The 24,174-nt window shown below is 40.8% G+C and overlaps 2 protein-coding genes and 1 long non-coding RNA gene across 3 annotated transcripts in view; all 3 read left to right on the top strand.

The window, feature by feature from the left end:
• LOC139125649 (uncharacterized) overlaps nucleotides 1-24,174 on the top strand; it is a 176,630-nt gene that overhangs the window by 13,133 nt on the left and 139,323 nt on the right. The gene's annotated exons all lie outside the window — the stretch shown is intronic.
• Nucleotides 1-24,174, top strand: part of LOC139125644 (coiled-coil domain-containing protein 191-like) — a 218,719-nt gene that overhangs the window by 64,408 nt on the left and 130,137 nt on the right. The window lies entirely within an intron of this gene.
• On the top strand, nucleotides 17,559-21,379 carry LOC139125496 (uncharacterized). The gene is made up of 4 exons (XM_070691560.1): nucleotides 17,559-17,768; nucleotides 18,512-18,667; nucleotides 19,254-19,702; nucleotides 20,457-21,379. The coding sequence occupies exons 1-3, from the start codon at nucleotides 17,708-17,710 to the stop codon at nucleotides 19,694-19,696; spliced, it is 660 nt and encodes a 219-aa protein (XP_070547661.1). The 5' UTR covers nucleotides 17,559-17,707; the 3' UTR covers nucleotides 19,697-19,702; nucleotides 20,457-21,379.

The following is a 24,174-nucleotide window of genomic DNA, read 5'->3' as shown; positions in this document are numbered from 1 at the left end:
CAGAAAAACTATTAAAAAGGTGTTACAACAATGAGACATTGAAGTTCCCGCGACAGCATCGTTAGGAAAATGGCACGTTTTGCCAGTACCTTCATGAATCTGTGTCCCTCCGTACCCCCGTTACCTAAATAGAATAGTCCCACTCCGCACATCCGCCATTGTTATTCTCACTCAAGGCCACGATGCGACGTTGGTTTTCCTTCTCGGCATTTTCACAATTGAGTGTACCAACTTTTGTTCTTGAGTGTTACGGAAAAAATTCTAAAAAACTATTTTACAGTATATATTTACTCTTGTGATAGCTTTTGGAGTAAGATTTTCTGAGCAAATCAAAGCAAAAATTGCAAAAATCGGACCATGTTTGGCAAAGATATGGCATCTTTTGTGGTGTGAAAATGGTCAAATTTGACTGTTACGAAGGTACACTGCATTTTTCAACTTTAAGAAATGCTGTTTTCATAATGTAAACTCTAGTAAAGGTACATGTTTTTTTTCTGTGTGGTCTTAAGGATGTCTAATACAAGTGGTAAGTAACGCCATGGTATGCTATTCACCAGTTGATTAATACCATTAATAAATCCAAAAATAGCCCATCGTTACGGATTTTTGCGTTTTTCATTATGGACAATTAACCCAGTGTATAACTTGGTTCTAATGTATAGTTATTTTGTAAAATGTTGTTAAAATCCATTGCAGGTATCTGTTAAGTACTGTAATAAACTCTACTGTCATAAGCATCCATTCTTTTATTTTCAAGAATTTGCCAAAGACTCAGCCTAAATTTTCCGGAAATTTATGTAGTGTCCGTACCCCACCATTTAATTCCACACCTATATTAGGCTTTCAGCAAACAAAGGTAAAATACATATTGTAGTACTTGGTATAGATGAATGATATATGCATTCATCTTAGACAATCACCATTTAAAAAAATATATATGAATTATAGGCCAAATGTAGTGTCCGTACCCCCCATGTAGTGTCCGTACCCCTTTTCCAGTGGATTACACTGATTTGGATTCGACTGAAGTAAAAGGTTTGATATACCCCTAGTACACTGCTGAGTGGTTTAATTATAATGTAACCATGTATAATCAGTGTGAAGTCAAACATTAAAATGTAATTTCAATTGACAGATGGATTCAATAAGGTAATTTGGGGGGTCAACACAACACACACTACGTTTTTGTACAGGAATTTTGCCCTGGATAAAAAATAGTGCCAATGACCTTGTAGCTACAATATACATGGATGGTATGGAAGATGTACATAGTATACTACCAGATATAGTGAGTGCACAGGTCCTATTCTAATGGCAGAAGAAATGTTTAATTTCGGCTCATACTTACCGACACCCCCCAACCCCACCCCTATATACCAGTACACAGATATTAATCAATAGCCAACGTAGAAAACTGCCATCAGGGCCTATACTTTAGTTTCTTTGCTGTCTGTCTCTGACATAAGGTGGACTCTTATACAATCAGGCGATTGGATAAAAAGTCTTGAAACATCAATGTTTATTAGTCCCCACGGACACCGTCCGGGGGGACTTATAGGTTTGGTCATGTCCGTGCGTGCGTCCGTGCGTGCGTGTGTGCGTCCGTCCGTGCGTCCGTCCGTTCACGCAGATATCTCAGAGATGCCCAGGTCAATTTCTTTCAAACTTTGCACAAGGATAGTACCCTACCCCATACAGATGCACGTCGATTTGTTTCACAATGCGATCAAATTTGGCCGTGTTAGAGGACTTTTTAGTTTTCACCTCCATAGACTCCCATGTATAAGGCAGTGTCCATAGACTCCCATGTATAAGGCAGTCCATAGACTCCCATGTATAAGGCAGTCCATAGACTCCCATGTATAAGGCAGTCCATAGACTCCCATGTATAAGGCCGAGAAAAATAAAAATTTAGTTTCTCATCGTATTCATATTGCAAAAAGGATGCAGTGACACAGTTTTCAGTCCCAACGGATGAAGTCCAGGGGGCTAATAGATTGGGTCATGTCCGCCCATGAGTCCACCGTGAGTCCATCCTTTCACGCAGATATCTCAGATATTTGACAAAATGTCACGTGTCCGGGGGGGACTTATAGGTTTGGTCATGTCCGTGCGTGCGTCCGTGCGTGCGTGTGTGCGTCCGTCCGTGCGTCCGTCCGTTCACGCAGATATCTCAGAGATGCCCAGGTCAATTTCTTTCAAACTTTGCACAAGGATAGTACCCTACCCCATACAGATGCACGTCGATTTGTTTCACAATGCGATCAAATTTGGCCGTGTTAGAGGACTTTTTAGTTTTCACCTCCATAGACTCCCATGTATAAGGCAGTCCACAGACTCCCATGTATAAGGCAGTCCATAGACTCCCATGTATAAGGCCAAGAAAAATAAAAATTTAGTTTCTCATCGTATTCATATTGCAAAAAGGATGCAGTGACACAGTTTTCAGTCCCAACGGATGAAGTCCAGGGGGCTAATAGATTGGGTCATGTCCGCCATGAGTCCACCGTGAGTCCATCCTTTCACGCAGATATCTCAGATATTTTGACAAAATGTCACGTGTCCGGGGGGGACTTATAGGTTTGGTCATGTCCGTGCGTGCGTCCGTGCGTGCGTGTGTGCGTCCGTCCGTGCGTCCGTCCGTTCACGCAGATATCTCAGAGATGCCCAGGTCAATTTCTTTCAAACTTTGCACAAGGATAGTACCCTACCCCATACAGATGCACGTCGATTTGTTTCACAATGCGATCAAATTTGGCCGTGTTAGAGGACTTTTTAGTTTTCACCTCCATAGACTCCCATGTATAAGGCAGTGTCCATAGACTCCCATGTATAAGGCAGTCCATAGACTCCCATGTATAAGGCAGTCCATAGACTCCCATGTATAAGGCAGTCCATAGACTCCCATGTATAGGGCCGAGAAAAATAAAAATTTAGTTTCTCATTGTATTCATATTGCAAAAAGGATGCAGTGACACAGTTTTCAGTCCCAACGGATGAAGTCCAGGGGGCTAATAGATTGGGTCATGTCCGCCCATGAGTCCACCGTGAGTCCATCCTTTCACGCAGATATCTCAGATATTTTGACAAAATGTCACGTGACCTTGGTGACCTTTGACCTCAAATATACATATTTGTCCATAACTCAGGAACCACAAGTGGTACACCCTTCATATATGGTATGATGGCACAGCTTATGACGCCACATATTGTACCTCATTGATTATGCGCATATCTAATTTTGAGCAAGCCAATAGAGCTAGAGGTCTGATTTTTGGTATATAGGGATAACTTAGCAATATAATTATTTTGACGAAATGTCACATGACCTCGGTGACCTGTGACCTCAAATATACATATTTGTCCATAACTCAGTAACCACAAGTGCTACACCCTTCATATATGGTATGATGGGACACTTTATGATGCCACATATTGTACATCATTAATTATGTGCATATCTAATTTTGAGCGAGCCAATAGAGCTAGAGGTCTGATTTTTGGTATATAGGGATAACTTAGCAATACAATTTTTTTGACAAAATGTCATGTGACCTCGGTGACCTTTGACCTCAAATATACATATTTGTCCATAACTCAGTAACCACAAGTGCTACACCCTTCATATATGGTATGATGGGAGACCTTATGATGCTTCATACTGTACCTCATTAATTATGCATATATCTAATTCTGAGCAAACCCATAGAGCTGGATGTCTGTCATACATATGCACATAGATTTGTTCTGTGATAGGATCCAATAAGGCCGCCATGTGGCCATTTTATTACGATTCTTTCATGTCCTGAACTACAGCTCAGACATGTATCAAGCAAATTATTCAAAAGTATTTTTATCACAGACCTAATGAAGAGGCCTCTATCCTCTCTGAGGACCTGTAATCAAAGTACCATTAACAAGTGGGGGACTGTGTCATCAACGATGACTTGTTAGACAAGGGGTTCCTGGAGATGATCATTCATTAAATATGCCAAATAGCGATAACTTGATGCTGCTCAATGCCTTTCAGTGCAAGTACATCTCTATATCAACAACATTTGCCAGTATAGTAAGTGTCACTAAATGTGATGCATTACTTTTTGAGGCTTGAGCTCACATTATCTACAACACTTGGTAATTCACCTAGCATAGCAGTCAGTTAGCTAAAATAGACATTTCAACAACTGGCCTAGCATCTGAAATAACTGTGCTGTGATATTTAAGAGAAATCAAATGATAGGTTTGAATCAGCTGGCAAAACCTCAATTAATATTAATAGCACTAGTGATAATAATGATTCTTGCATAAATATAAAAAATAGCGTTGCTCGCATCTAAAAAAAAAACGAAGTACATGTTTCTGTTTCCTGTTTTTCACTTGCAAACAAAAAGTGCTATTTGTATTTGCAAAAGGGTTTAATTTTCAATGTTTAGACTGTAGTCTCTTTTAATGACCAATTTCAATTTTGAAGATCAACAGTAAAAATTTGGTGGCCAAAACTTGAAATGTTTGGATATCAAATTAAAGGCATTGCTCGCGATCCCTGGGATCGCCTTTGTTCTACCCTACCGGAAAAAAGTCTTTGAACCATTTCCGCTGGACTTCCGCGATATTTTAACGTGTAAATCACAGGACAATAAAGTGATCGTGTATTGCGTAACGCGTGTACAATGTGATTTTCACGATCCCGTTGTACGTGAAATGCGAGGTAAACATAACTGTGCGTGTATTTTGAGATAAGGCTTGCTCTTAATTACCGGTAGCTTGGCGCCACCTACCGGTGATCGTTCCAACGACAGAACGATTTATCGCACAACCCGATAGTGGTTACTCGATCTACCTGGAGAATAAGTGTTTCTAATTCTCTAAAACGACAGAAATATAGTGTAACTTGTAACAAAAAACAGAACGTGGATTCGAAGTAATCATCAGTTCATGGTTCATTTCATGGTTCATTTCATGGAAACTAGCTATGTATGTACAAATGTACTTTGAAAGGCCATATGAAAGTAACATCGATGGTACTGTTGGTCGTTTTCGATCAAGTTCAACTCGAATATTGTATGTACATGTATTCTCGTATGGGTTAATGTCTGTTTGTACATGATGAATGTAATAAAAATTTCACGTAGTGTTGTTTGCATGTATATCGTCCATTGTCGTTGTCCTTATTCCATGTGTCATTGAGAATAATGTGAACAAAATTTAACGGAATAATGGTAGAAAAGTTAGCTTCGTAATTCCTGCCTTGAATTAATATAATGTGGCTGTGGCCGATGTAAAACGACACGTCTGCTGTGTGTGCTCAACAATAAAACCTGTGTGTGTGCACAGGATAATATTAGCCATGGGGACCCCCGTACGTCTACCGCCTGCTTTCACGAACGATGATTGAATACGACGACATCAATGAAAGACGTATTACTGGGAGGCGATGTACTTGTTGAATCGCTTTCTTCTCAACCAAGGAGGTAGAAGCGAGAGGGACCAACAGAGCTACCAAAATAACTAGTAAATCTCCGCCGTTTATAATGCAACTACCGTCTAGCTTTGAAACGTACTCAAAATCATGTAAAGTTCGGCGACGGACTCGTCAATTCTACCTTCTATGTACGTCCTTGGCCACGGGAATGCCAAGCCTCGATTACTTTTGAAGCGTTCCGAAACGATTGAAGCGTGAGTCTAGGTCCCTCCCTCCACACACGGAGGGACTTTGCGCGTGAGTTCAGAGGTGATATACGGCAATCATTCCACTGTTGACACAGCGACAGTGTGGCTACCAGGAATCATGCTCGCATTTCCCAATCGTAGGGCCGCCGGTTTCCATAGCACCTATGCAAATCCTAAGTGTGACCGATATTTTTCTGCGATGAATTCGATCAGGCAAAGTTTGGCACTTGCCGCCTTTACTTGTCACCTGGCTTACCAATCCATTCAACTCACTTCACATCCATATAAGGAATTAAACAATGTCGTCATCTAATGTTACAACAGCAATTTCTGAGAATTTGAGTGACCTTTCGAAGAAACCGGGTCAACTATATTTATCGTGAATATTTAATCACGTCCGGTCGCTGACTCGCCTGATAGACATTGAAGCGGTTTTCCCCCTTTATTAGAAAGACAAAGTTTTTCGTGACAACTTACTACTACAGAAACAGCAGAATTTTGCAATTTGATAAGGACATTTTGTTTTGGAGAATGAGGTCTTTTTGGAGCGGTCGAAGGTGATTTGAAACGGTGGTGTAAATGGCATCGCAGAGGGGCATCGCGTTGACACGCGTACCGTTTAGGTCGAGCACCGTTACATGTAACACACACCCCTGCCAGGCATGGCAGAGCTACCAATCGGAAAGCTCATCTAATATGGACATTTTTTAGAGGATTTTAGTGTTAATGTAATGTATGATTTTTGAGCGATCGACCATGTTTATGTGAAGTAAACTTTGATACCGAATGAACACTTCACCTGATACCGTACAAGTGATATCGAGTCATCCATGATAATCACATTGTGCAATGCCGCCCCATCGTCGTAAACCACGCGTCTCTTTACAGCAACCGCTTATAGATTAGCTCAGCTTAGATTTTTGCGTCGGTCAGCGAGCGTCAATCATTCTCTGGCCCGCGAGAATGTGTCGCCCAGCCACAGGTTTGTTTACAAAATGTACAAAACACCAAGTTCTGAACTGTTGATCTCGCGACATACCGTCTATAACAGTACACATTTTGTCGAAATATACCTTATGTAATTTATTCCTTATTACTTTGTGTTCATTATATTATACCTTATATTTGTTCCGTGCTTAGCAAAATGCGTGAACAAACTTTCGTTTGTATTCACGGCACGGGCGCTTGATCATTGCACAGTCCCTCTGTGGAAAGAAGGACTGTGATCATTGTTTCGGTGCCGTCGCGATCGATCCTCGGCTTTAGACCTCGAGGTTGGTAGAGTTATGCATTAATGTAAAAAGATCTAGAGTTACGTCCATGGGATACGGAAAGCGGGCTAACATCATATGAAATCTATCCTATATTTGGTTTAGTTGAATAGTAGGCTAAACGAATGAAAAAATGCGTAGACCGACGGGGAGTGAAAAACAAGCGTGAAAACGCGTTTTGTGGATATCTGAGGAAATGGACTGTGAAACAACCGTTGAAATTTGGAATTAAGATCATGTAAATTTGTTGCACAAGAATCATTCACAACTGGTTGCATACATTGAGTGCAAATGTAAAGGAATATGGTTGATACGATCGGGAGATGAAGGAAAGTAGGCTACAAGCAATATATTTCATAAATCCGGGAACTGAAAATGAGACAAAATACGATACAGTCGTCGGGAAATAAAAGATAGTACAAGAAATATTCGTCTTATCAAGGTCGATGATAGCTGTGGAAACGCAGCTGTCTGTGGCTTGGTAGCGTGCATCTATGCGGGTCATCAAAAGGTCAACCGAGCCATGGATATCCATGGCTTGGTTGACCTTTCGATGACCCGCATAGACGCACGCTGTCCCGCCACAGATATCTGAGTTTTCACAGCTAGGTCGGGGAATGAAAACGAAAAGATGAAAAAATAGATACAAGAAGCAGGGAACTGAAAAGAATATATGATGTAGGTTTCGGGAAACGAAAAGGGTTTGAGATGTTTTTTTTACTTTCAGGGAATAAAAAGAGACCTTGAATACGATGCTTGCGCCGGGAAATGGAGGAAGTAAATCCAAGAAATCGCATTTATTAATGTCGGGAAATGAAAACAGAATAATAGGATATGATGTATCGGAAAATCAAAGAAAGAACGAGAAATATTCGCTTATTTATGTTGGGAATGAAAATTTGACAGTAGGCCTAAAATACAACGCGGGCGTTGGGAAATTAAAAGGAAACACAACTCCAGTGAATTCACCATTTATCACTTCTAAAGGAGCCCTTAAATAAAATACAGCTCGAATTTTCCGCATACTTGCATGCGCCGACGAGAGAGAACTTGAAGTAGACGGAATTTATCCGGAATCCAATGCTCGCGAAAGGGCTCGTGGGAGGAGCGTGCGTGACGTCATCGCCGATACGTGTTTTGCAGCTTACCAGTGTAGATTGTTGATCTCTGCACGTTACAACTTTTTCATCAAATGCTCCGTAAGCATATAAAATGATTTACCGTTGTGCAAGTGGGTGCAAGAATGACTCAAGGAAGAATAAAAACGGGTGTTAGTTTTTACCGTTTTCGCACAGAACAGCTTTTTCGAAGACAATGGCACAAGAAACTCGGGCGAGTTAATAAAATGTTAAAAAACTGTCAAAGATGCAAAGTTATGCTCCGCAAATTTCAATGATGATTGTTTTGCAAGGGATTTCGGGACTCTAATATCGATACTAGACAATACTCCAAAGCGTCTCTCATCTCGACAGCCCCGGTTTGCTGAATCGCCGATATATACCCGAAATATATCAGCAATTTTGGGATTCTAATATCGATACCATACGATACTAGAATGACTTATTGCCAATGGTGTCTCGGCACGCCGGATGTGAGAAATCGCCGATATTTACCTGATAAATATCGGCGATTTCAGACTTAAACTCTGATACTGGACGATGCTTAAACATAGGATCTATGGCTTGTCACATCGCGGGTGAATATCCTATGTATATCGGAGATTTTACTAACTGAAACATCTGACACCAGACTTCCTCTGTCCGACTCTAAGTTTAGAAAACAACATCGATGGACAGTAGTCAAGAATTCTTCATGATTATCATTATTACAAATTTATTCGCGCATTTTAATACATTTTCCCTTTAAATCTTGGCACGGAATACACTTTAAGATCGGGATTTCGTCGGGATGACAATAGGACATCGGTAGTCTGGCCTGGTCTTGCACGAAATTCATTTCTTTACAAAAGTAGACGATACTAAATTTTCAAATCGCGAGTAAATATCAGATATATCGGAATTACAGATCTCGCCAAACCCGACTTACTTAGTCCACCATACTAGACTTGTCAAATCATGGATAAATGTCCGATATATATCGGAGATTTCATCACCTTTCCTATCTGACCAAGCCCGAGTTCCTCGATTCGACCCCAACTTCAAAAAATAGACTGATACGAACTATAGATTTATCATATCGCGCGGATAAATATGATCCGATATATCGAGAGTTCGCAATCTTACAGATTTGGCCAAGCTCGACTTCCTTAGTGCGACTTAGTCTTGTTAAAGGCGAAACGTTACGATACATTAAGGCGTGCAAAACGAAGCCGATTTTGCACAGAAAGTAACACAATTTAGTGAAATACTACAAAAACGACAATACAAAAAGAGTGAAATAGACCACATTGTCGGAGAAACAGAACATAACACAAGAAGTAACTTGAAGAACTTGAACAAAACAAAAAAAAAACAATACAATGGACAATATTCTAGTTTTCACAACGAAATCAGAACTGAGAGAATCAACTTGAGCTCTGATAGAAAAGTGGAGTGAACTTAATATCTGCTTCAAATCTACCAATAATTGCATACAAAAGAAATAGAAATATAAGCAATACACTTATACATGCCGCTCCAAACTTCACGAAAGTAACAATAACTGAACTCCAATTGAGCATACACAAAAACAATCAGACCAAACCGTAGACATTCTTGCTTTCCCCCTTGAAAAACAAACTTCAGTGGAACAACATGTTAACAATCAATCAGTCAATCATTCCATACGATTCACAAACCAAAAATGGATTTTAAGCGACTGATGGAAGGAAACTATGTTTTCGAAACGTGGCGTCAAAGGATCAAAGTGTCACATAGTCTCTTCACTCCTGCAGTGCGGGGTCTATACAAGCACAGTCCCTCCGGGGACTCTGATTGCTTTCCCTGCATATCTTGGTTCAAATTGGTATGGTTTGATTTCAGTAGGGCAACAGTAATATTTGATATCAAATTATGCCGTGCGATCTCTCAATGGTCGTTTTTACGAGCGCGCTGAGTTCAGCCATAGACCCTCGAGGAAAACGTTTTTCTCGAGGGTCTGTGGTTCAGCGCGTTCGTAAAAACGCATATTCACAGTACTCGGCCGGCTCCACACAATGTTGACATGTCTGTATCGCCAATGACGTCACGCACGCTCCTCCCATGGGCCATTGCGCGGGCCCATTACTACTCACGGTCCCTTGTAGAGGGGTCGTGGTCTACTTCAAGTTCTCTTCTCGTTGCGCCCAGGTCGTGGTCGTCGGCGCGTGCAGGTATGCGGAAAGTTCGAGCTGTATTTCTTGGAAGGGATAAATGGTGAAATCTACTGGAGTTTTGTTTCGCTTTAAAGAAATATTTGTTTTATTTCTGCGTCGCGGAATAAACAAAAGCCAGGATAATTCGTATCGTACCGCTGCTATAAACGAAACGCGATTTATGAAATACCACAAGTTGGAAAATAAAGAACATTTTCACAAAGGAGCTGCACATTTCTAAACTGGCTGAAATCCTGGGGCTGTAATATATTTCTATAGGTAAAAGTTGATACTGAAAAATGCACTCAATTGCCACCAGCGTCTTTCACCGAAATGACTGCTTCCAGGATAGCCCTAATATTATACCCAAACTGTACATGCGTTTCGAGATCACTTTCTTCAACCTGGCAAGGAGAGATACATGGTATACATATACATGGTGTACAACAATGTCAACACATGGATAGGACCATGGAGCTATGCTTCATGATGGGGACACACACTTAGCCTAACCATGGAGGTAGCAGAGAGCTACCTCCATGGCCTAACTGTTGGAGACTTTGTGGCAGGGTTGTCAGTTTCTTTGAACATGGAGACGGTGTACGGCCAGCTTGAACGGCCAGCCGTTCAGTATGCCCCCAGTGAACACTGCATTGCATTATGCATTGTATACAACAGCAGGTTGTCTCGCCTGATGATTGGTCACGAACGGGAGGGCGGGCTTATTGGTAATTGTCAATTATCCGTGAGGCGGAGACGCTAACGCTTGTTTTGCGAGAGATTGCGACGGTACTATCTGTGTGAAATGCTTGTAAATTGACCATTATATGATCATAACTATGCTATTTGGCATGCGATCTTGCTCAGCATTTTCCCAGGCGTAGAGTGAGTGAACGCAATCGGCAACGAGTTTCTCCCGATGTGCAGCGATAACTCCACTACCTTGTCGTCAGAATAAAAGGAGTGACGATTTCTCTCAGTACTACATAAATTCAGCAAGCCATGCTATTCACAGGCAGACCTAGACTTGGTTAAAGTCTATGATTTTTGAATGTTTGTGAGGGTTAAACGCGATTATTTGTGTTCTGTTTTAATTTGAGACGTGTGAGTGGGATGGACCATAGACCCTAAAAAAAAGACTCCCGGTGAATCTGGCGGCAACTAACTCACTACTGCGCAGACTCAAAGGTAACGCGTTCAATCGCTTGTAAAACTTGGCCTGGGCTGCCAAATTCCAAATAGGTTTGTATGGAACAGGAGAGACACAAGAGAAACTACTACAAATGATTCTATTTGTTAGAAATTCACCGACTTGAACCAAGTCGCGGTGAAATATTTTTGGTTGAAAGGGAAGGGGCTGGGCACCATACGAGGCTGCAACAGTGCAAGGTTGACGACAGTCGTACATTTTGAGCATGGTCTTAGGTCGAACTTAACGTCAACCTATTTATCTATAACGAATTAAGCAAAATGATTTGTAATGCAACGAAAGCTGGTACAACAATCCAACGGAAACGTCGAAAGGAAAATGCTAGTAATGCACTACGCCCCGGGATTACACAATGATAAAACGCTAGAATTCATTCACTTTGTGGTCAAATAATTTGGCAAGTAAATGTCCAAAGTGAAAAAAAGACCAATTAGATGTGGCAGTATCGAATCCGTCAATTGCGCAAATATTCTCAAACATGCATTGCAAATCAAGCTTCGCCGTATTGCACGTCGTCGAGTAAGGTACACAATTGTCTTTTCCTCAAACTACATGTATTTCCTAGGGAGCTAATATATTAATAATGATAAACACGGCAACAGATCGATAATTATAGCCTTGTAAATTTTTAAGGTAGCTAAAGAGTAAAAAGTCGGCCTTGAAGTGAAAAGATTTTCCAACAAACGATATATCGGATTATTATTGCTTTATATATAGCCTTCACAATATTTACAATTACGTAAAGTTTAGAAACTCCAAACATTTGACAAGACTAAGTATTTTACATGTACTATTTGCACGCAGCTGGGAGATGGCAGCCTGGCTGGCGTCACGTTTGATAAGGCTATTAGCTATTAGCATTAATTTTCACCACTGCTTAATCTGCACATTTGTAGGGTTTATGATCTGCACGAATGGACGTAATCGTCGAGGAAAGAGATTATTTCAACACACCTTGGTCATTTAAACTGGCAGTATGGTTACATGTACATAGTCTTTACGTCGTACGTTCTGTTTATTTGTCATAAATAGTGACGGAGGTTATTTGGCATTCTTTGATTTTACTACAGAGTATCCGTAAACTACAAGTGACACTCGGAGGTGAAAGACTTAAGCTCTTGCTCAAACTTTCCTCAAGAAATCTTTCAACCGTTCTTTCAAAATCAAGAATAAATATCGGGGCTCACTGTGCAAATTTTGGTACCGGAGAGAAAAACTACCGATATTTGAAATTCAAAATGGCCATATCCTTGTGTTAACTCATAGGAGGATAATAAAAAATTGGATATTCGAAAAACCAAGATGGTAAAACTCTTTCTTACACCAAGAGCTTAAAGATCTGGTGAAATGGTCCCGTTCGTGTGACTGAATATCTTCCAGGGGGTCAATACTATTACACTCGCAACAGAATTGCAACCTAAAAGTACGCGCAAGTGTTAATTTTTTTGATATTTCTATGCGCGGCTTTCATGGGGTCATTTTGCGACACTCAGGTCACGCCCATAGCGGGGATAATGGTTGGCCGTCTGTGACGTCACAGGTGTGTTCATTTACATCGAATAGCGGTCCAACGCCGCCTTATGTCTGCCCGGTATCCACTAACAAAACACTGTTCGCGCTGCCCATTTGCCACGTTCGCCAATGCGAATCGAAATCCGAAGTGGCCAAAAAAAAATCGATCCTAATTCGCCACAGCGGCGAAACTGAATTTTGTTTAAAAAATATGGTAAAATAAAGAAAAAACGTGGGTTTTTTAGTCTTTTGTTTAATCTGCGCTTCTCTCTCGGCGATTCGCAAAAACTGTGTCTACTTCCGTATTATTGCGTTCTTTCCGTCGTACGTATTTGCAATCGTGCCAAGTCTCGCGAGAGATTTGACGTCATTTAGTCTAGTGTACAGCATGCATAAATGGCTCTCGCGAGAAATGAAACTAAGACACACGCAATCGAGCCCTCGACATAAATTTGACGTCATTTTGTCTAGTGTACAGCGGGCATAGGAACGCTCGCTCGCGAGAATTGAAACTTTTGCTATACATAGCAGACATACGCATTTTAATCGAGGCAACAAGGTCAGGTGTTGCAGTTGATTTACATTGCGGTCTAGATGTTCTGTGTTGTGGATTTTCATCACGGTCTTCAACATTCCATGTTGCGGTCGATTTGCATCGCGGTCCTCGTGGTCCGGTATTCCCCGTTGTTCTTCAATTTAATTGCCGTCCCAACGACGCGTTCCATGTTGCTGTCGATTTGTATCAAGGAGGACTCTACCTCCATGATTGGTATCGCGATCTCTACGTTCCGTGTTGTTGTTCGTTTTAATGGTAGTCTCAACATTCAGTGTTGCTGTTCATGCAGCTAATTTGCATCGTGGTCTCAACCTTCCGTGTTGTGGTTGTACTTGTAGTGCATTTTAATCACGGTCCCATTTACGTTTTAAGTTACTGTCGATTTGCATTGCGGTCTCGACGTTCCGTGTTGTAGACAAGTGCATTTTAATGGCAGTCACAACGTTCAGTGTTGGTGTTCATGCTGTTGATTTGCATTGCGGTCCCAACCTTCTGTGTAGCGAGTAGCGAGGCAGGCTCAGCCGAGGGACCGTGGCCGATCGTACGAACCAGCAGAGACAAGCACATCCTATGGTTCAAACACTCAACACTTGACGGGAACTGTCACAGCCACCAAAAGAACAACGTTCTCCCATAGTGAATGAGGACACTATCCTGATCATGTAAGCGGAAACCCTAGAAGTTACCCCCCGTAGGGAGCTTACGGAGGTGTGAAATACTTTAGTTCCCGTTATGAGATACGGCGTCGGGCAAACTTCGGAAAGCCGAAAAAAGTCGACTGGAGAGGCTCGGGGGACACGCCCACATTGCATTTTTCTTTTGCCATATTTCATAATCACGCGCGATAAACGAAAAAAGAAATGACGTAACTGTTTTATAGACCATCAACTGTATTTCTGTGATTTTGCAACATGGGCATTTCACCAAGAGCTTAAATATTGCACTCACAAGTGAGTGATCAGAAAACAATTTTAAAAGTTTGAGAGTCATAATATCTGCCCGAGGCACATTCATGGGTGTTACTAAGCTGCTGTAGAGCATGTCTCCTGGATTGAAGCATGGAGGTATAAAAAAGTACCTCAATGATTGAAGGGACAATTGACGAATGCTGACGCAATTTTTTTAAATAAAGCAGGGTTACGACCTAACTACCATCTACATGGCACTGTCGTACTGAAAGTCATGACAAGATACAGAGGAACACAATACTTCAAAGTACGACAAACTTATCAAAAAGAATCCCAAGTAACTTCAATGTGAAATACTGCCGTACGTTTTGCAATAAAAAGAACGGTGAAAGACCTAAATATTTTCATGGACCTGGCTACTTAATCAGAGATACACTGTCATTTTTCGAGGCTAATTTTCAAGACTAGCCAAATGGGGACAAACTTTAGTCGACGCTGTCTTCCTTTGACATGTCAGAGCTATTTTGTGATTTATGGCTATTTGACGTTGAGGAGTCAGAGGTAAACATGCTAATCAATCCATTTTGTCGAAACACTCATAGACTGTCCAAGTCTCAAGGGAGCAATATGCAGGCACTACATCTGTTCTCGTCAACAATAAGCGAAATCCTCCCTTTAAAGATATTGCCATCCGGTTTTAGAGAATAACTCTCGAGCTGAGTAGCATGTTTGTTGTGGTTCAGATGTAAGAATCGGTTTAGTGCAAATTGTTCATTGGTAGCGAAAAGTCATGCTTTGTGTTCAGTTTTGTATAGGTGGGGTGAACGCGACGAGTGGATGAGCGCTAAACTGCGCAGGCTCAAAGCAGCGCGTTCGATCCCTACCCTAACCTAGAGTGTGCTGCCAAATTCCAAATAGATTTCTATGAAATAGGAGAGACACGAGAGAAACTATTGCAAATGATATTTTTTTAATAATTCACCGACTTCAACCAAGTCTATGAGTCAATCGAAAATACGAACTCAAATACGGTACAGGGGCACGAAACTAGTATATGGCATGTTTGTGATGGCATGAGGAAGACTATTGGTAAACGGGTATATTTACATTGCTGGATATGTAGGTGGAGACAGGGTGTCGGATCATGACATTCACCAAGATCGCCTGTGTGTGTTTTTCCCAGGCCTACAGCTCGACACCTCTTTAACACTAGATAACAAGGTGTAATTGTGGTAGTTTATTCTATTCCAAATGTCAGCTGATCAACAAGAGGAAACCCTGGACGGTAAATTTTCGCTAGTGTACATGATGCAGGGAAAATATTTGTACTCGAGAGTATCTAAGCTTTTTACTGCATATTTCCTGGGTAAACTGTGCGCTTATTAAAACATGGACAATTTCTCCTTGTCAGTGATTAAAATGACGTGTATATTATATCTCTGTACTAACATTGAGCTACCAAACGACCCAAAACTTCAAATTCACACTGACCACAACTTGTATCATACCCGTGGACACATTAAGAATATCATATTTTACATATGTATATCTTCGCCTATTTCTAAAAATGGATTCTAAAAATGGAAACCCTAGCGGCACTTTATTTTATCCATTTTCATTTGGTTTTATATAGAAATGTATAAAGCAGGAGTTTGTCGTAAGGTCACCTATTGATAGAGGTTTTTGGGGGAAGTCGTGAAATTTAGAAATCTAACTCATACTTTGTCAACGTGTAGCATGGTTTTAGGGACTTAGGCTACGTACATTCTAAATTAGTTCAAGTGTAGAATAGTCATGATCTCTAATGATTCATCCCGATATACTGTTCCATCCTTTCTATATAAGCTTTCTTGAAAAAATCGTGTTTTCGTTCTTTAACTTTCTAAGTAAGCTCCGTTTCGATCGTCCCATGGAGGTACCAGTCCATGATGGTCGGGTTCAACTTTCCGAGTTTGGCCATTACGTAAACACTTGTAGTCCATTCACACCTTTATTATGTTCTTTCTCAACTATTGTAGGTGCATTCCTCTTCAGAAAATCCAAACAAAACAACCATCTAAAGGCCTAACACTGATTTTAAAGTTTTTTTTTTAATATCCGGCATAAATCAGAGTAAAATCTCATAGCGTCAATTTGTCGTCTTGGGAAATAAAGTCGATTTAACTAATCCGATGGTCCGATCGTTTGAAGGCATATGTGAGACAATTGAGGTAAAAAGAAAGGCTTTACCTCCATGGTGAAACAAATAAATGATTGGGAAACAAGTAAAATGTGTTCTAAGAAAATTCAGGTAGACGATTAGACTTGCTACAAGTCTGCGGGCATATAGATATCAAAACATAATTGATGGACTAAACATCAGCAGACGGTCGCTCTAAGTGGTAGGCTGTTGCGTAGATCGTGGTATTTAACGCCTTGGCCCACATCAGGCTTGTGAACCCTGCACGGTTTGGGTCGCTATAAACAATTCATAATGATGTCAGTCTCATAAATATGCATGACAGCTGCAATAGACTGTATGCATCTCACAGACAAGTCATGTATCCGTCATTTCATTTTAAATGATTATTCGCTCTTGCATAGCAAACGAAACTGTCACTAATTTTGAAAAGTTTAGAACGGTGTTCAGGAGTACCTTAACTTTCGTTGTTTATCTGTCTTTTATCTCATATCTGGAATAAACGGATTTTAGAATCTGTACCGCACTATACACGCAATGCTGCACCAAACCCGTTCTCTCACGTGACAAGTGCGTGTTGTGTGTGATACCTTACGATACGATTCGAAGTCTATTTGCGAATAATACATGATCTATTAGCTAGTGTTCGTTCATGCATGTCATGTATCCGATGATGACTTTCAATATTCCCCAATTGGCACATTTTGCCAAATGTACGAATAAATATAAAACAATATCGTGACGACTTAAAAACATGTGGCGAATTGCACCACAAAAAGAATCTAGTTTTGTCAAGGCTAGTTTATATTTGTAGTGTCGTCGCACGGACGAGTGCTCCAGGTGTGTATAAAAACGTGAATTAATGTTGTTCATTGTTGTGGTTATCATTTAGCTTCAAATGGACGTTTGTAATAGCCAACAGGACCAACTAAAGGTTAAATTTACATAGAAATTGTATTTGTTCAAACTAAATACTGTACTTGTTAATGACATTCAACTTGCATCATATGCAAATGTGACCTTCAAACGCTTACAAAGGTATATATAGTGCTGTACATCATCTATCCAGTACCAAGTTGGTATCGTATGTACCAGTATATACCAGCATCATGACGAAGCAACCCCAACCTCGAACATATTCCACATCCAGAGTGCGAAAACTGATGAAAGGTAAGTCAACGTTATCCATAGTACTGTAGCACCTCTCAAATTCCCTGTTGAAGAATTTGGCACATCCATGGAGATAGAATCAGTGGCCTGATGTCTACACAACGCACAATTTTGAGTCAACTTGCGTTATCTACTGTACAGTTCAAGTAACCATGACACGAAAAAGGTAACATTTAGTAAAGAAATAGTTTTTCAATCTTGAACTACCTGTGGAGTCATTATTATCTGGTAACCACTGCACCACGGGACCAGCAGAATTGTCAAGGAGATAAAAAACCTGTAGTCATGGGAATCGCTAGAGTTTATGAGGCGACTGAAAAAAAAAGCTCGCGGACAAAACCAAGAAGAGAGTCAGCCTGTTTAACAGCGTCCCAGTTTTCGGCTAATAATTGAGCTTCACCATGCAGGAAAATCGTTACAGGTCAATTCCCCCAAACCCCATCCCCAAAAAAGAAAAAAAATAAGCCGCCGAATCCATTGATCAAGGATCACTGCCTTCATAATATCTACTCGTCTAATCAAACACCGTTCACATTTAGTGTTGCATTTATATGGCTGTCCGAACAAATTTACCTTTGGTTTACATGAAAGATATCGGAAACCGCCAACAGTATCGACTATCGGTCCGAGCATAACATTTAGACGACCGTCATAGCACACCGAACGACATAACATTTGTTAAAATGCCAAATTTTAATTTGAAGTCAGATGTGTATCTAACCCTGTTCTCAATTCTCTTTCAGCTCCTGCTTTTGCTCTCGTAAATTTTGTTGAGGATGGAGCGATCTCAGTAATCCCGACAAAGAGAATCAGGGGAGGCGAAGCGGTCGATCTCAGTACCGTGTCCGTCTTATGGCAAGATGGCAAAGAGTACGAAGCCGTTGTGATGATGACCGATGGTAGGTAAATTTCATAACACTCAAATACCGGTTTACCATTTAGAACGAGAGGCACCGATAATTATAGAACACAGGTAGAACGCACCTCGGGGACAGACATTCGGACTCTCAAACTTTTATTACAATTCTCTTCTGACATACCATATGTGGGGGTTCATTTTAAAGCTCTTGGTGAAAGAAAACTTCTTCGGCTTAGTTTTTTGAAAGTCGAAAATTTTTATTTTTCTCTATAAATTTAACACAGGGATGGCGGCCATTTTGAATTTCTAAAATCGCTAAATCTTGGGTTATTTGTTTCTCTAGTACCCAAATTTGCATGGTGACCCCTGTTTTTCTTCTTGATTTCGAAAGAGAATGACTGAAAGATACCTTGAAGGAAGTTAAAGCAAAAGTTTATTTCAATTTCGAGGTGCATACTACCTTAATATGACAAGTTTGATAATTCCAGCTGTAAGAGTGTAAGGCAATCTCACAGCTTGCAGAGCAGTGACTGCGAGAGCCAGATCTAAAAAGGTTTATTATTCGACAACGTCATTGACTTTATAGGCAATGGTGATCTGATGTTATTTTATTTGACATTTTACAGATGATAAGAATGAGTTATTACTCTATGAAAGAGAAGTAGCAAAGAACTTTCCGGAAGGAAAAGAAGAAATGGAAGAAAGGAGGCAAGCTTTTACCGCCCGTAAAGCGGTGGGAGCAACAGCCTCTACATCCAGTACATCGAAACGGCGGGGTGCACCAATGCCAACGACTGCAACAGCCTCTACATCCAGTACATCGAAACGGCGGGGTGCACCGATGCCAACAAATGCAACAGCCTCTACATCCAGTACATCGAAACGGCGGGGTGCACCAATGCCAACAAATGCAACAGCCTCTACATCCAGTACATCGAAACGGCGGGGTGCACCAATGCCAAATGCAACAGCCTCTACATCCAGTACATCGAAACGGCGGGGTGCACCAATGCCAACTGCAACAGCCTCAACCAGCGGTAGAAGAACGCTCAATTTTACTAATTCATAGGACAAGGTAAATGAAATTCTTAGAAATGATCGACTACCGACGTATTTTTTAAATTTTCTTTTCAGAGAATCATTTCGAAACCTTTTTTACATGTATACAAGTGACACACATAGTAATGTCACAGGGAGTGTTGTCGAATGATAACTTGTACTCAATCCGATTTTGCGGTAATAGATCGTCCTAGCAGGATTTGTGATGCAATCGTTAATTCAATAATTGAAGAAAATTAATACTATGTCTCCTTGTCAAATAAGTCTGTTAACATGTGAATGCTCATTATTGCGTCATTTTTGCCATATTCAGCGACTTTTCTCGTTGTACACATATATATTTCAGACGGCTGACATGGCGTTAATTTTTGAAATAGCCTTGCGCAGGTCGACAGGGCACTCTCTTGAAGGATATTATACCATGTATAATTGACATTCGTAGCAACTTAGACTTGGTTCACGTCGGTGAATTAAAAAAAATAAAAGCATTTATAATAGATTCTCTTGTGTCTCTCCTATTTCGTACAAACCTATCCGGAATTTGGCAGCTCACGCCAGGTTTTCCCAGCGATTGAATGCGTCAAGTTTGAGTCTGCGCAGTAATGAGTTAGTTTCTGCCGGATCACTTGGACCAAGTCTAGTAGCAACTTAGCAAAGCGGGTAACTCTATCTAGTCATGAAAGAGATATCTGTCTTTAACTTCCCGCGTACGATCGTACAAAGCTTACACTTGCTGTCGTTTGCTAACACTGATCTTTAATTTATTATAGGTACCTGGACAAATGCCGAACCTGATGACTGGCCGTGGCATCTGTGTTCAGGTCGATCATGAAGACGCAGCTCCACCAACCATTCAGCGGACACCTGAGCGTCTTGATTCACCGAGGAACATAAGCACCCCGGTAATTGTGAACGTTCCACAGTCAAGCTGTGGAACAGAAAGACTTATATCTAAAATGAACAATTTCGTTGACTCTTTTGAAACCATGCACCAAGTTGTAGGTCGTATAGACACATTAATTGTCGCAGTAGACAAAATGACCCAGGCACTGAATTCTTTTACGGATAACACGCAAAACACGTCATCTACATCAGCTGAGGCATCAATAAGTTTTAGGAATACTACAACTGAGGAGCCCCAAGAAGTGGGGGAAATGACGAATTTCCTCTCTGAGGAGGTTTTGTTTGACGCCGTAAACAAATCACAAGGTAGTAGAAAGCGTTTCGCCGCCCGGTTAAATCGCCTGCTCTTCACGGAAGAGGAGCGTAAAACAGGCAACGTGACCGGGACTCGTGGCAAATCAAAACTTGATGTAGATAGAATAAGTTACATCAAACATCAATGTTTCAAATTTTTTTCTTGTCCAATTTCAACAAAATTAAGCGAATGGTCAAATTGTATAAAAAGTATTGACGAATCAAACAGAGCGTTGAACCGAAACAAAGACAAATAATTCATTGCTATGTCAGACAAAACCTCTTCAGACAGGATCCTGCTCACAAATTTGATTGTCAATCTCACAGGAATGACATCATTAAGCTTTCTTTGTATCCTGATTCTCTTTTGATTCCATAATGCAGATTTCTTTGACTAGATTTTTAGGGGAGTCCGATCGCAATCAGCATACACAATTTGAATTTGCACATTCACTTGGAAATTGTTTTTGTGATTTGCTTGCTCTTGAATGTTATTAATAGATGAAATAAATAATTTTTAAAGAGTACACTAGTCGTTCCTTCCTTCCTTCAGTATCACCACACAGTAATTATATGGTTGAAAAACACTTGAGGCAACTGCTTTCTGTACTATTCCTTGTAGCACATTGAAATGTTGACATGCACCCGGCTAAAATCAACATTATTAATTTTCTCTCATTTACATCCGTTACAAATATGGGTGTTTGACAGTTCTTACGTAATGTAATTTCTGTCGAAAAAAAAGCCCAGCGGTAAGGCCCAGCCCCTCAATCATTTCAATTCAATCATTAAAATGACACCTAACATCAAGCTCGAAGATGCCCAATGCCTTCATATTTAAAAGATATACTCGTTGTGTGTCCAATTTTTTGATCAAATCCACTTCGAGTGCCAGCCGGAACGGTCCCTCCTACACTTGCTCCTAGTGTGGGGGCATATAAATGTCATGGAAGCTAAAACTTTCGGGTGACCCCAAAACGCACACTCGATGACTATTGCCAAGTTTGGATTTGTGTTGCTATAAAGAAATTATAATGTCATCAACTTGAAAATATGCATGATAGGGCAAGTAGAATTTTCCACGAGCACTGAATGATGCATATTCCATTAATCTTCTACACTGATCATGCTTATCACAGTGAGCAGCGGTCGCAACGATCCTTAATCCGCCCTAGCCCACGGATGTATAGAATATTGCCAGTCTAGTATACAAAGAGAGCTTAATTTATCTCTGTACCACACTAGCTACACACCTGTAAATGTGTACGATGCTGTGTGTTCCCGGTGTTGTACGGCCTCCCACCACAGCCTAGCCCTGCCCACGACGCTGTGTGTTCTCGGCGTTGTACGGCCTGTGGTGGGAGGCCATACCACGCCGGACCACAGTCGTTTGGAGAGCTATTCAGCGCTGGGACTATTCGCTCCATAGACGAGTGTGCAGAAGCGAGTATTTCTCGCTTCTGCACACTCGTCTATGGGGCGAATAGTCCCAGCGCTGAATAGCTCTCCAAACGACTGTGGCCGGACACACGGCTTCGTGTGCACGGCAAAACCCCTAGATTGATTGATAGGCGCCACGGCACCGTTGCCGGTTAACAGCTAATGTCGCCTCGGAAATCACACCACAAAATGCGTAGGAGAATCCCTGGTATGAAATAAGTCACGGAACGTAGGCCATCGATGCTTGGTTATTGACTAAATTGTGCCTGTAAGGGAGGAAAAACTCATTCTCGCGAGCCAGAGCAATAATTTCCGCTCCGCTGACCTCTCTTGACGGGTATAGCGCTGAGTTGTTGCCGTAAAGAGGCGCGTGGTTTACGATGATGGGAAAAACTATGTCCCGCGATAAGTGTGTATCTTTGTGATACTATTTAATGAAGTCGTCTTGGGAATTTGTTTGTCATGTCACCACTGACGAATGTGAACAACGCACAAAACTAATACAATGTTGACCGACCAGCGGGAGATAAAAACACCTGCAAAATCGCCGAGACTGTCGGAACTGAGTTTGAGGAAAATATACTCATTTCAGAACAAAATATTTTTATGCATTTATTAAATTAACAAGAGTAAAAATAATATCATGATAAAATACATAAACTCCAGCATCGTTAATTAAGATTAAATTTAAATTGAGCATTCAGGCTCTCTTAATCGTCACTCGGTCGAAATAAACGAAGTCATTCCAAAGGTATCTACAAAAAAAGACGGCAAACTATTACTTTTCAATACAATTTAGCCAAGTAATAGGTGTTCTCCCTAAGCATCTATGTTTTGTCCCCTACTTGCTATCACTTTGGGGATTCTTGAATAAAGTTTGTCAATTTGTGCTTCACAGTATTGTGGAGTGACTTTTGTAGCCCAAAATTCTTTAATGGCTGTAACCAAGTCGTTGAGAGTATCGGGTTTTGCTGTTTCCCGCACATACTTTTTCAAGTCCCCCCACACATCTTCAATGGGATTTAAATCAGGGCTCTGTGGCGGAAATGCCATTACATCAATTGAGTTATTACTGAAAAAGGCTTTCGTAAATCTGCTTGTATGAGCTGGCGCTGAATCTTGCTGAAAACGATGGCCATATGGAAAAATCTCCTCCAGAAAAGGAACGGCTGATTTGGTCAAAATTTGAGTATATATATTTGAATTTACATTCTCTTTAAATATTACGATATCTGCCGTTCCTCTTCTAGATATAGCGCCCCATACGTTTATTTTTGGTACATGTTTTGCTTTCATTTTCCTCTTCACAGGTTGATCTTTCTTTCGGTAACTGAACCTTGCGTGCTTTTCAAGTTGTATGCAAGATTCATCTGTCCAGATGACATTGTCAAAGTTATCTTTGTTTCGTATTGCTTGCAAGCACCAGGCAACTCTTTTGACTTGATTCTCTCTCCTAATCAACTGTCCATACTTCGTTCTGTGCCGTGTCCATCCTAACTTCTGCCTTGCCATCCTGACAGTTCTTTCATTAATATTTGTGCCGAATTCATTGTCCAGCAAGCGTTTCAGGTCGGACCCTTTTAACTCATCGTTTTGCGTCATTTTATCATCGATGAAATTCTTCATTTCCTGTGTCAATACACTGGGCCGTCCACTTCGGTGTTTCTCGGCAAATCCTTTGTTTTCTTTGAAGCGTTTAATAATAGAACCAACAGTCCCTCTACAAATCTGTACACTTCTCTTTATGTGTCTAGTTATGGCCATCGTTCCCATTCCAGCTCTCCAAAGCCGTATAACTTCCATTTTCGTATGAACACTTGGCTTGACCATGCTTTGATGCTGCGTGGGAAA

This window comes from Ptychodera flava, assembly GCF_041260155.1.
Source record: "Ptychodera flava strain L36383 chromosome 3 unlocalized genomic scaffold, AS_Pfla_20210202 Scaffold_25__1_contigs__length_14229661_pilon, whole genome shotgun sequence".
In the NCBI taxonomy this organism is placed as follows: domain Eukaryota; kingdom Metazoa; phylum Hemichordata; class Enteropneusta; family Ptychoderidae; genus Ptychodera; species Ptychodera flava.
The sequence above is the reverse complement of the archived record's forward strand: the minus strand, read 5'-3'. Positions and strand labels throughout refer to the sequence as shown.

Excerpts from the sequence above, each read along its gene's own strand:
- LOC139125496 (XM_070691560.1), top strand. The coding sequence starts at position 17,708 with ATGACGAAGCAACCCCAACCTCGAACATATTCCACATCCAGAGTGCGA. Across the intron at positions 17,769-18,511 it reads AGTGCGAAAACTGATGAAAG|CTCCTGCTTTTGCTCTCGTA; the intron begins GTAAGTCAACGT and ends ATTCTCTTTCAG. Across the intron at positions 18,668-19,253 it reads CGTTGTGATGATGACCGATG|ATGATAAGAATGAGTTATTA; the intron begins GTAGGTAAATTT and ends GACATTTTACAG.